We start from the raw sequence: 14,249 nt of genomic DNA, 5'->3' as shown, positions 1-14,249 counted from the left end.
ACACCAGAAGGTTTTCTTCTGGAACGATGATGAAGGTTTAGAGGTTCTCGAAGCTGATCAGAAGACTTATGAAGTTGGCATGTATTTTGCTGATCAACAACTGACAGCATTTGCCAAGACCAAACCTTTTGACGCTTACAACTCTGGGGTGATGGATGAAGAGAAAGGTGTCAAGAAAACCTTTTGTTGGGATGTAAAGAGAGCATTCGAAGAAATTAAAGCTTACTTGGCTCATCCTCCAGTGCTTGCACCAATCTCTGAAGGGAAGCAACTGAAGTTGTACATTTCAGCTAATGATTCGACTATTGCGGGCATGCTGGCGCAAGATGATGAAAATGGCATCGAAAGAGTCATTTACTATTTAAGTCGAATGTTAGTAGGAGCAGAACTTAGATACACCCCTTTAGAGAAATTATGTTTAAGTCTTTATGTTGCGTGTACTAAGTTGAAGTACTATATTAGGACTCGTAATGTTGTAATACTTTGTCGAAGTAATGTGATAAAATATATGTTGTGTAAACCTGTGTTACATTCTCGAGTCGGCAAATGGGCACTTGCCTTAACCGAATACTCATTAACTTTCGAGCCGCTAAAGCAACTAAAGGACAAATAATTGCAGATTTTCTTGCAGAACATTCGAATGGAACTGAAGAAGTTAATTACATAACCACCAAGCCTTGGCAATTATATTTCGATGGCTCGAAACACGAGTTAGGCGCCGGAATAGGTCTTTTAATCATCTCTCCCAAAGGGGTCCCGACGAAGTTATCAGTCAAAACAAATACAGGATGCTCGAATAATGAAACTGAATACCAAGCATTGATTACTGGACTTGAGATTCTTGAAGAATTAGGCGCTAAAAATGTGGTAATTCGAGGAGATTCACAACTGGTCATCAAACAATTAACTCGAGAGTATAAGTGTTTAAATGAAAAATTAATTGAATTCAAAACTCGAGCTACACGATTACTTGACACGTTTGATGAAGTAGAGTTACAACACATTCCCCGGGACTCAAATCATATTGCAAATAAATTGGCCCAAATAGCCTCTGGATATAAAATCAGCAAAGAGTATCTTGAATATCTGATTCATACAGAGAGTGAAGTGTTAGACTATCGAGCAATTCTAAATATAAGTTCAGCAGGTCAACAAGATTGGAGGAGCGAATTGATCGAATACTTGCGAGATCCTAACATAAAGGTTGAAAGGAAGATTAAACTCCAAGCTCTCAATTATCTCTTACTAAATGATGAATTGTACAAAAGAGGCTTCGACGGAGTTTTGTTCAAATGTTTGGGAGACCATGAAGGTTATATAGTAATGGCAGAGATTCATGAAGGCATTTGTGGAGCACATCAAGCTGGAAAGAAGATGAAATGGGTTTTGTCAAGGAAAGGCTTATATTGGCCTACTATGATTAAAGATTGTGTCGAATTCGCAAAATGTTGTGTGGAGTGTCAAAAGCATGGACCAATACAAAAGGTACCGGCAAGTGAGTTGCATTCGATCATCAAACCTTGGCCATTTCGGGGTTGGGCAATGGATTTAATCGGACAAATACACCCACCTTCCTCGAAGAACCACAGGTATATACTAGTTGCCATAGACTATTTTACAAAATGGGTTGAAGCTATTCCTTTAAAAGAAGTCGAGCAAAAAAATATAATTGATTTTATCGAAGATCATATTATTACAAGGTTTGGAATTCCTCAAACAATCACTACTGATCAGGGTACGGTTTTTACGGGTCGAAACATTGCTCGATATGCAGAATCAAGAGGAATTAAGTTGGTAACTTCAACACCATATTACGCCCAAGCTAATGGTCAAGTTGAGGCTGCTAATAAAGTGGTAATTGGTTTAATCAAAAAACACATATCAAATAAACCTCGAAATTGGCATGAAACTCTCGTCCAAATACTATGGGCATATAGGAACTCACCTCGAGATGCCACGAAAACAACCCCATATAAATTAGTATATGGCCATGAGGCTATTCTTCCTATTGATATTAACTTACAATCAATTCATATACAAAAACAAAATGAATTACCCGTGGAGGATTATTGGAACTTGATGTATGATGAGTTGATCTCTTTAGAGGAAGAAAGATTAATTGCGTTACAGAATATTGTTCAACAGAAAGAAAGAGTCGAGAAAACTTATAATAAGAGAGTGAATATGCAACGTTTTCGAGTCGGAGAATTGGTATTAAAAGTTATACTTCCCATGGATCAAAAATCTCGATGTTTGGGGAAGTGGTCATATAATTGGGAAGGCCCATTTCTAGTCGAGCAAGTATATTCAAAGAACGCATATGTAATTAAGGAGATAAATAATTCAAGTGCAAGCAAAGTCATAAATGGGAAATATTTAAAACATTTCCATAAAAGAGCAGAAGAATAATTGTTCAATACAAGGCAAATATAAACTAAAAGGTTGGAAAAGTAGATAAGAAGAATGAATTATTGCAAAAATTGCTTCTTGAAATCCTCGAAAGCTTTGTAAGCCTCGTCCAGATTCTTTTTGCGAGACGCACATTGAGCTTCTAAATGCCTCTTCTGCTCCAAAGTCTTTGCTAACCGAGAAGAAATGGCTTTGCCCTCTTCCTTAAGCCCTGTTTGATGTTGCTTGATCTCTTGACTCTTAATTTTCACTCCATCCTTCTTCGAGCGAGTTTTGTCAAGCTCGTGGTTTAAGGCTTCGATAGTACGTTCGATATCAGCCTCCTCCTTCTGCAATGCTTGTAAAGCAGAAATCATTTCTTCCGTTGATTTCTTGATAGAAACCAACTCGTCTCGGAGTTTCTCGAGCTTAGCACGGTCTCCTTCAGTTTCGACCTCAATTTGAGTCACTTCTTGATATGCAGTAGACCACTGAGTTCGAAGTTCCCAGGCGCGGCTAAAGGGCTTGATAAATGCTTGAAGCTCTAAAGAAATATCAGAAGGAAGGTTCGAATAACTGAGCAACTCATCAATCATTTGTTGCACTTCCGTTTTGAATTCAGGAATGAGGAAGGCTTGACCGAGATCTTTAACGTATGCCTTCGAGCGAAAAGAGTCGAGTAGGGGTTGGTAAGAAGGTGTGTCAGAAGCTGGCTCAACAACCTTCAATTTGTCTTTCTCTGACCCAGAGGGACCACTCGTCCAGTTGTCCAACACTTCGAAGATAGTATTGATATCTTCGTCCTCGTCATTAAAGAAACTCATCAAATCCAGATCTGGAGAGGGAATCAAGGAGAGACCTTGGACAGAAGAAGTAGCACCGCCCTGGGTCGAAGGAGAAGTAGTAAAAGGTCTAGGGGACTCAGTTGAACCTGCACAAAAGTAAATACATAAGAAACTTCCATTAACAAGGTATCATATCGAAGATTAAAGTCGAAAGAAATATACCCTGGTTCGGATCCAAGGGAGGTTGTAGTTCGAAAGAAGGTTCACCTTGAGCGGAGTCTTGCCGCGTCTCCATATTAGTCAAAGGTTCGGGTTGGGGAATCTTACCCTCTTCGACAGGAGGGGGAACTTCTATCGAAGCCATGGCAGAGGCAAGCGCCGCAACATCCACTTGAGGAGTAGACAACTGAGGAAATGAAGAAGTCAGGCTAAACATCAAGAGGAAATTTGAGTCACAAGGTATAACAAGATGAACATGTTGGGTTACCTCAGTGGCAAAGGGTACGCTTTTCTGCACCTCTTGAGACACCCCTTGAGAAGAATCCAGTGGGATAATCGCAATATCCTATTAATAGGATTTTAGAACGGTTAAAGGCATAAGAGAAATATAAAGGAGGAAAGACGTCGAAATTGAGATACCTTAGGAACGGACTTCATGGCGTCTTTAAGCAACTTCTCGCCAGAGGATTGTTGAGGTTTTTTGGGAAGAGGCAAGACCATCTTACCTTTCCCCTTGTCTTGTTTTTTTGTGGTCGAGACCTGAATTGGAAAATAATTGATTAGGTATGAAAAACGAGCAAGAAAATAATCTTAATATTTGAGGTAAGATACTTAACAGTTTTGGTACTGTCTGAACCTATTCTTTGTTTCTTCGAGTTTCCAATACTCTGTAGAGTAGAATTTCGAGAAGGTAAGATAAAATATTAGTCTCGAGAAAAACTGCAATCCAAACAGGTATACCTTAGAACGTAAAGAAACCTTGTCAGCAGCGGTCTTTCTCTTTCGACCCTTTTTCGATGTCTCCTTATCCTCGTCATCGTCACTCTCCCAATCAGGAGTTGGATCAACATGTCGAGGAACACGCTGAGGGATGGCAGCTACAAGTGTCGAGCAAAGAAGTGAGACAAGTTTAAGGTATACGCGAAGAAGAAGGAGGTGAAAAATATTTACCAGGAGGAGGGTTAATGTTATTGACCCAACATAATGGCCACCATTTGTTTCGAGGAAAATCGTACACGGAACATCTCGCGTAGGTAACTTTATTCTTTACAGGAACTTCTTTGCGCTCAAGGTAAAACGGGTCGAGTGTTTTCACCCAAGGAGGATGAGATACATGTTTAACTAGACCAAAAAGGGCATTTGGAAGAGGAGGTATATGCTTTGGACAAAATTTTTCGAAATCAGTTTTACCTTGAGGATTTATTACCTTTTTTGAGCGAATGTTCCGTTGTACCATTTTCGATAATGAGACAGAAGCGTCAAAAATGGTTCGGTGCGCATTGTCAGGTCGATAACAAACCTTAAAAAATTGTTCGAATTGATAAATGATAAGTTGATTCTTGAAAGTACCTGGTTGTTTAGGCCCCTGCGAACAAGAAAGAGGAGAACTAATCAGCTTTTTCAGAAAGCCATCAAAATCGGTGAGTTTATCTACAATATAGTAACACCACCATCGAAGGTAGCATTTTGAGACTAAGAAGGAAGGAGAAAAGGTGGTCGGTGTAAGCCTAAGTTCTTTATCAGGGCGAAGGATGAAGTTGAGGACTTCTTCATAATTCCCTTTTTCGACACAAATATCCGCATCAATGCCCTCTTTACGTCGAAGGGGAAGAGGTTTCATTTGGCAAAGTCCAAACTGTCGAGCAAAAAGTTGGGGCTGATAAGGATAAAGTCTGACATCTTTTTGCCTCATACCCGACATGATCACATCCCAAGACAAGAATCCAAACCACAGGTCAGTTGAAGCTGGACTGATGCTACCAACTTGGTTATTTTGGCGCAACCATGTAGGACCTATCAAGTTCGGTCGAATGAAAGGGGCTAAATCTTCAGTGAAGTCAGTAAAGCTAAGGATGGCTCTAATATATTTCTCGAAATTGTCTACCAGACGCTTTCGAGGGGTAAGGGTTGTTAAACGAGCTCCTTCGAGTTCACATATGGGAATGGGTTTTGAGGGCAAATGAAGTTTCTTCTCCAATAGCGCGTTGAGCCAAAGTTGAAGTAGCCATAACGGGCCAGAGAGATTTCGAGGCCCAGATTCTCGAGCAAGACTTTCAGAAGCTTCATCAAGACAAGTATAAAGAGAGGCCAGAAGTAATTTGCTTAAGCAGATTTTCCTTTGCAAATGAAGGGCTTGAGCTAAATTGTAATAATATTTTGGGACTTGAAACGAAGGGGTACAAAAGACACAGGCTGACAACCAGTACATAAGAAAGGCAATATGTTCTGAAGGTGAGACAGGCGTGTCAGGTTGTCCCATATGCGCGTTAATAAAGGCCAAATAGGTCTTCTTATCCCAAGAAATTGAAGTATCCTTGATCGAAATTTCCTCTTCAAAGGCGTCAGGATAAAACCTATCTCCAATAGGCTTTAACCCTGTTATAGCAGCAACATCAAGTAACGTCGGGCAAATGAAGCCACAAGGAAACTCGAAAGCCCGAGTCTCTCTATTCCAGAAGAAGATAGCAGAAAGGAGCATTTGAGGGTCGAAAAGGTGGAGGTCGAACTTAGCTAGTTGGATAAATTCAAAAATACCTGTTTCTTTCCATTCTGAGGACATAGAAGCCTCTACACGAGCTAACCAAGAAAGGTGCCTTTCTTTAACGGGGGGAAACGCTCTAAAAATTTTGGTAGTATCCCCAAAAAGGTTTAGGTCTATTTCTGGGGAATAAATGAAAGGTAGGGTGGTGGAGTCCTCAGGCAAAAGGGTATTACCATATCTCTTGGTATTTTGACCAGCAAAAGGACCAAGGAAAGCATGAACAGAACCATCTGCTAGAGAAAAAGGAAGAAGTACCTGAGATTGGTATATTTTCAAACTAGCCTCCTCCATGCCTGGAATTGGAATGAAAGTGTCATCACCTTCTTTGACCTTTTGAACCTGAGCACCAGTCAGTAGCAGAGGAGTGTCCTGGATAGTAGTTGCGGTGGCCATAGTGGTTACCGGAGTGGTGGGCATAGCAGCAGAAGTAGTAGTAATCAAAATAGGGGAAGAAGTGGTGGCAGTAGGAGACATTGAAGAAGCTATGGCAGCAGAAGTGGACGCAGCAGAAGAAGCCATAACAAACAAAAGCAAGAACAGAGAGAACGGTCTGAGAAGAAGATCAAGAACCAGAGCAAAAAAGAAACAGTGAGCAAGAAAACTTGGGCACGAAGGAAGAGAATGGTGAAAACAATTTAACCCTAGGGTGAAAAAGGGGTTTTAAACGAGGTAAATGGGCCTAGGTTGAAACGGGTTAGGTTAGGCAAGATTATTTGAAATATTAAATTGAATTTCCAAAACAACCGCCAAAACGTTTCATATCAGAAGGCAAATTTATGGAAAAATAGAAGTACGCGCCGTCAGAGCTATCGATGTCACATCCAAATGGTCAGTACCTTACAAGAATAGGTTTTCATCGAAAGAAAGATTAAGTTAACGTCAAGAAAAGTGAACATCAAGAAACAAATCGAGGAAGTATCGAAGAACAACCTTGATAGGAATTTAGTTTTCTCCTAAGATGCTCATCGAAACCAAATTCCTAGGGGGGCATTTGTTAGGCATACTCAAAAATCATGTGACTCGAAAAGATTGATAGCGCTGCCTGAGAAGTAAAATCAACACATGATGAAATTATGGGACTCGAAAAAAACAAGTGTTGCTCGAAAATAGTTGAAAAGTTGAGACCGTCAGAACATGGAGGTTAAGCCAAAACGGTTACTAAAAAATCAATCGAGAAAACAAGGAACGTGGGAAGAGCGGTTAAAGGAAGTTGAGTCAAGACCACGTAGCAAAGATAGTGGATAGCGATTGAGTCAAAAGCGTACATGTACAGAATCAACCGCCTTTAATTGCTCTATAAATACAAGGAGTACGGACCTTTACTGGGGTCGAAAAACTCATACTAGAATTGGACTCTGAAGCACTCTCTGCCTACACACACACATGGCTTTCGTGCACAAGATCGTTTTTGGGTATGACTGACTCTCGGCCACTTTTTTCTTTTTTTTAGGAGTAGAAGTAGAATAGTCTTCTTGTTCTTTGTTTAATTACGTAGTGTATTCATGTACTGGAATCAATATGTTCGCATGTGTAACGTAATTTGATCATTGTACGAAATGAACTATGATTTGCATTGCTAACATATATATTGTTCACTCTGTTCATATTATTATTTGCTTGCATGAGCATCGCTTGTTAGTAGTAATAGAAGAATATTTCGAAACAAGTAGTTGCTAAGATCTTTTCATCCTACTCTCCATTCTCGGTAACACGCGCAGTGAGACACCTAAATTGAAATACGTTCGTATGCTAGTCTAAATAAAAAGAACCCAGGATTTGATGGTTAATTCCACCGTAAACACTCTCTAAATAAAAATTTGATTAGTGTTGGTTTCTTTAAAAATAAATTCTTTGTTGATTCTTTTTGTCTTTGCAATCAAATACCATTTTCAAGTGATAATGTAATTTTGATGTTATCAACTAATTAATATGACACATGTTTATTGGTAAATTGTGTTTTCAAACCCTTAATAATGTTTTCATTAATTACTTTTAGTTATTTACTATTTTTTCCAGATTTAGTCACTCAGTTATTGTTTATATAGATTTTGGTCACTCTTAGCAGGTATCATATTCCTTAAACATTAGTAGTCACGTGACTTGAACTTCTAGTTTAATGTAGTAAAAACATGATATATAAAATGTTGTTAGTTTGAGACAATTTTTTGTTGGTCTAAAATGATATAATTTTTCTTTATGGTGTATAGCTGTAAAAAAATGGGTTTGAAAATTTGAAAAAAAATATATAGAGAGAGAAGATGCTATAAGTAAAATAAACAATGATCAATACACAAATAAACAACTCTCTTAACCTTAATTAAAAGCACTAAATCAACAACCAACTATACGTAAAATCACAAGCCACTAAATCTCATGAATCAAAACTCCGAATTATCAAAATCATAGAACCCCAATCTTTGAACCCTTTCTCAAACAATGTTAACCCCTTCATCTTAATATTGTTCCCACAAACTATTTCGCTCCACGAGTAATCTTGTGTACAAAGGTTGCACACGAAGCATAGTGGCAAAGAGGGTGAGGCAATAATGACGGGTTTTAATATCGCGAGAATAAGTTGATTGTTGATTGTTGATTTTTTTTCTACACCTCATTCTATTCCCAAAACTTTAAACCTTTTTTTTCCTGCAATTTTACACAGCCAAAAAAAAAAATTGTAACACCTTAATACCACTAGAAAACATCTTAAACTAACAATATTTTATCACATCACTTTTATATCAAACTAATAATCTACGCATACATGACTATCACATCATTACTTAACAAAAATACTCTTTATACTGCAAATAATAAAGAGAATAAAACCAACAAAAAAAATATAAGGGACTAAAAGTAAATTACATAAAAAAGATGATAAATCAAAACTTATCAAAATTTATTGAGGAACTAATAGCGAATTTCATTATATAAAAAAATAAGAAATTAGAAAACATATTTTTTTCAAAAATATATGTAATTACACGTTAGACTAGTTGATGACATGTCAGTTGATATTGATATCAACATTCATATCATCGCTTAGTATTGATACTTGACGAAACATACATGCCAAATTTTTATTTAAAGATTAAAAAATAAATTTAAAAATAAAATAGAGGTTAAAAACATATTTAACTCTTATTATAATTTTTATGAACAATGTAATTGTAACGACTTGTCATGGTTCCTACACTCAGAAGAATCACGCTAATTACACTAGTCATCTAAGATAAAATATTAAGTTGAATAACAAAATATACATGTAAAGGAAGTGATAAAAAAATCAAATGTTTATATACAAACTGTAGTACTATGTATATACAGTCATCCAAAATAATACTATCCTAGTGCCGATCAAGCACACCTAATCAATTACTCCAAAAGTAACTTTGACACTAGGGCAAAACATCCAACGCCTCAACAATAGCCACATCAACTCCAACCCAACCCTAACCTGCTTCCATGCATAGTATGATCATTGTAGTCCATCCACATGAAAATAGAAGGGTAAGCTAAAGTTCAATAAACAATCATACAAGCATAAGAATAAACATCTATGTTACTCAATCATCGAGTCACCAACTCATGAAGTCAAACACCATATACTTCATCATAGAAACAATCATGCAATTAAGCAAAACATGAAAGCTATCAATACATATCTATCATCTAATGCGTCGTCATGAATTCACCTAGGAGATCTCCCTAACAACAAAGTAGTATAAGTGACATCTCATCCTACCGAAATCACCTCGACTGCTTTTACGCCTGAAGCACCCTGTTGGGACAACAACAAATCGATATATCAAATCCCCCAAGTGTTTACTCGGATAGTGTCACTTACACACTTGAAAGTCTAGTTCCACCATTTGGAATAGTACAGTTAGGTATATGCTTACCACGACCTTGGTATGCATTACCTACTCACTTATGGATTTCGCCCACTGCCTATTCGCTAGGAAACATACAACCTTCCCCAATACTTGGTTAAGGGAATAACCATCGATCTCATACCCCGCTCCAACACTAGCTAAGGACTTAGAGGAGACTCGCCCAAACTAATGGCCTATCCAAACACCACTCTCACCCAAAACCAGTGGTTTATCTAAACACCACTCCCATCCAAACTAGTGACTTATCCAAGCACCACTCTCGAGAGACTCTATATGAGCTTTTCTAGTTCAAAATCATTTTTCCCTCTCCTCATGTCCCATGCTAGGCACATTCCATAAGGCATCACACACAAACAATGCATCATACATCATACATGGTCAATCCATTGTTGAGACGATGGGAAATCTTGAAGACTCTTGAATAATATTTTAGTTTTGATGATGTATTGTATAAATGTTGCTTAAGCATATGAAAAAAGGATAATGTATTGATTGTAATAGATATAAGCTTGTTTGTGTGTTTGTTTATAATTGATGATGATGATGAATGCTTAATTCAAGAACTAATCAAGCTTTTAAGAAACCAAGAACTTGATTACTTTGTATTTCCATGTATAAACATAAAGTAATAGATTATCATGAAAAGGTAATTTACTGCCAAGTGTTTAAACATAGAAATATGACTTATTCAAATAAGAGTTTTCAAAGTAACATTGTTAATCAATTACCATTCAGGGTAATAGATTACCAAGTTTGTTACTAGAAAAGAATATTCAAATGTCTTTTGTGTTAATAGATTACAAGAGTTGGTAATAGATTAAAACAGAACTTCTGGCTTGAAATAAGACTGAAAAATCAATTAACTTTACACTTTATGTTCAAAATTCAGTTTTTAGATGAACTGATAATCAATTACCATATTAGGTAATAGATTATTTTCGTTATGACTCTTTATAACTAAATTACGTCTTGCACTTTAAATATCTATCTTTTATGAAATTAAAAGAGAACCTTTTTGAAAAAGAACATTAGAGAAAAACAAATACTTTCAAAAACAAGAATCAAAGGCTAATCAAAGAAACATTTTTTGAAATTCTAAGTGCAAAGATTGAACATGTGTTCTTGAAGGAAGAAATTCAAGAAGTGAATTTTATTGTGAAAGATCAATGTCTACGCAAATTAGGTGATATCTTTATAATCTTTTAATCTGTATTTTCGTTTTTGTATGGTGTATATATTGAGATAGGGTGTCTCAATAAGAGATCTTGAAATCTTGAGTGAGATTTCTCAAGTAATTTCAGTGGGGTGCAGAAATTTGTGTGATTTTCAGTCTTGTAGTGTCAAGATTAATGTGTGTTAACATTATTGTAATATTGTGCGTGCATAGTGTTTGTAAACAATATTACAGTGAATTATCTTCGATTTAGTGGGGTGCTACATAAGAAAAAATTGGATGTAGGCCAAGTGGATGATTGAACTAGTATAAATTTCTATGTTCTTTATCTTCTTACCTTTATCTATTTAATAATCTTGTTATGAATCTCATTAAAGAATTCAAAGATTTATTAGATATGTTGTTTCAATTACCACTCATACTTTGAATATTATTCTTGTAATTGAAATTGATTAAGATGTTGGTAATATAAAATCAACCTTAATTACAAGTGACTGATTTGTTGCGTTAACACTGAAATTCTAATATATTGGTATTGTATCTTGTAATCTGTTGTAATTTGTTAAATCAAATTGATTAAAGATTGAGTATTGGATATCTTGGTAGGCTATAATCAAGAAAATTCGAAATAGAGTCATCTTAGGATATAATCTATTCAACCCCACTTCTAGATTCTAGTAAATAGGGACCATCCACCACTATGATCAACATCATCCTCATATAAACATACATACATACATATCAAATCATGTTTAAATATTCATATATACCATTCCCAAGCATACATATGAATCAATCAACATTCTACATCATATATCATGTAAATGAACTAATTATTAAGCATCAAAACATGCAAAAACATCACAACTCAACCACAACAACAAAATACAATTCATGCCCAGAGAAATTCATCTCGCGCTCGGCCTAAGCTCAACCCGAGAGCTCCAAGGCTCTCTCACGCTCGACGTCACGCCTGGCGTTAGTCTAACAAAGACTCTCCTAACAAATCACGCCTGGTGCAACTTACCTTGTGCCTGACGTCACAAAGTTAAAGACTCCTTGGAGCATTCATGCCCAATGCAACCAGCTTTGTGCCCGACGCCATATCAGTAAAGACTTACCTATACCATTATCTAATATCGCGCCAGTGTAACATTTTTCATGTCCGGCGCCATTCATCCAAAGGTCCCATTTTAATTCATGCCTGACGAGACTAACCTCGCACTCGAGGTGAACGTGAAATGGCTACCCTTGATGAATGCCACCCGGCCCCGTGAAGGTGTGCTTGACATCAATTCATATAGTGGCACTCCAACTTCGAAAATTTGCAGAAAAACCTGCAATTTCAACAACACCACCCACATGCAATCCATATACTCCAACAAACAGACCTCATACAATCCAAAAATACCTTCAAAATCAACATGCATTCATCAGATGCACCCAAATCACCAAAACCCCATTTTAGCCTAAAAACGCTAAAGCCCTCAATCCAACAGAAAAATCCCCAAATCATACATCAATTGAGTTTTTACATTCACATGCAACCAAACAACAACATCTTAGTTTTCGTCGCCTAAAGATTGACTCAAAATTAGCCAAGAAAAGGAAGAAGGAGAAGAATTCCCGAAGCTCAACCTACAAACTTCAATTATCCAAAATCAAGCTTTCTAACTTGAATTCAAAGAAAAGACAGAAGAGATTAGTGATCTAGAGAAGAAAAGGAATCAAATAGAGAAATTTGAGTGAGAAAGTAGCTCACAGACCTAGAGTCATTCTCTTTAAAGCTTCTTTCTAAGTTTTCCTAAGAATGAGCTTATGAGGCTTTATTCTCAAAGGAAACCTTATATACCTTTCTCTCTAAATTTCACTGACCCTCAGCAATTAACTTACAACGTACAATGTTACAGTAATGGTGTTGTATATTTAAAAAGAAGTAAACAAAATTTTTATTTTAAAACATGGTATTATAGTAAATAAGGTATCTACCATCGAAAGTTGTGACTACTTTTCATTGGAAATCATGAGTGCATATAAGATGGATATTATAATCCTCCTCTCAACATAGTCTATTTCATAGTCAAAATCAAGATTCAAACATAAATAATTTGGTTAAAGGACACAAGTTGTTATTTGACTTTCATAAGTTTGGTATGAACTTCTTTACATGGTATTGTACACAATTAAATAATAATAATAATCATGTAGTGACACACTTTATAACATCACAATACTTGTAACTAAAATCTATTTTTACCTACACTTCAAATACAATTTATGTTGGTATATATTATTGAAAGTGTAAATATAAATTATAGTGACATATAATATATATTATTTAATCTCATTCAAAATGAACACTAAAATTATGTGTAACTATATATAAATAGATTTATATCTATATAATACTTGTAGTGATACTTTTTATATACCATTAAATATAACATTTCTTGCAATGGTAACATTTAAAAAAAATGAAGCAATTTCACTTATGAATCTTCATACTTTTGTTCCATTTATTCGTATTTAACACATATTTATACAGATATTTTTAGATAATTAAGTATATGTCAACTATAAAGTATGTAATTCTGAAAAAAAGTATAATAATTAAAGAGATTTAACTTAAATCTAAATTTTATTTTTATTGTTATTATTATTATTATATACAATTTTTGATATTCACTTTTCAAAAAATAATTATATCTCTGTTATATTTTAATTTTAATTATTTATTATATATAAATTTGTAAGAGATTTATTTTTTAAATTTGTGAGAAATTAACGATGAATTTAAAGGGACCTATTATTTAATTTGCAAGTGATTTGCAAGAAAATTGTTCGCTCACTATTTTGCATGGGAATCAGAAGAAAATTATGAAAGAAATACTATGCATTTCATTTTCGAGAAAGTTACGAGGAGATAAATCCTTCCATAGATAAAAGGTTCTTTTTATAAGCTTTAAATAACATTTCTGTGAGAAATTAGCGAAGACTTTGCAAAGTCTCACACTAAATAATTATTTAGTATAGCAAGTGAGTAATCAAGAAAATTTTTTTTGTCGTAAATTAATTTTTCACTTGAAGACGTAAAAAGGAAATATAACACTAAAATTTTGCTAATTAAGGAGGGATTAGTGTAACACTAATTTTCCTCTCTAGCCCCTGACTATTTGCATGAGATTATTTTTCTTGCTAATTTATTTTGTTAATCCATAAGTTTATTGTAGTGTAAGAATGAAATAGGA

At 35.6% G+C, this 14,249-nt stretch overlaps 1 protein-coding gene across 2 annotated transcripts; it reads right to left on the bottom strand.

The window, feature by feature from the left end:
* Positions 1–608: 608 nt before the first annotated feature.
* On the bottom strand, positions 609–5,579 carry LOC145954226 (uncharacterized). 2 transcript variants are annotated; one of them, XM_083068108.1, is made up of 4 exons: positions 4,743–5,579; positions 3,813–4,270; positions 3,396–3,738; positions 609–3,319 (listed from the first exon to the last, which is right to left on the bottom strand). In XM_083068108.1, exons 2-4 carry the CDS (start codon positions 3,891–3,893, stop codon positions 2,469–2,471), a joined length of 1,275 nt encoding a protein of 424 aa, XP_082924234.1. In that variant the 5' UTR covers positions 3,894–4,270; positions 4,743–5,579; the 3' UTR covers positions 609–2,468. The 2 variants fall into 2 exon arrangements, with proteins under 2 accessions (XP_082924234.1, XP_082924235.1); XM_083068109.1 differs by having other exon boundaries at positions 3,441–3,738.
* Positions 5,580–14,249: the final 8,670 nt, after the last annotated feature.

The sequence above is a fragment of the Cajanus cajan genome, chromosome 2 (assembly GCF_000230855.2).
Source record: "Cajanus cajan strain Asha chromosome 2, NIPB_CcT2T_4, whole genome shotgun sequence".
NCBI classification, from domain to species: Eukaryota; Viridiplantae; Streptophyta; class Magnoliopsida; order Fabales; family Fabaceae; genus Cajanus; species Cajanus cajan.
This window is presented reverse-complemented; position numbering and strand designations above follow the sequence as displayed.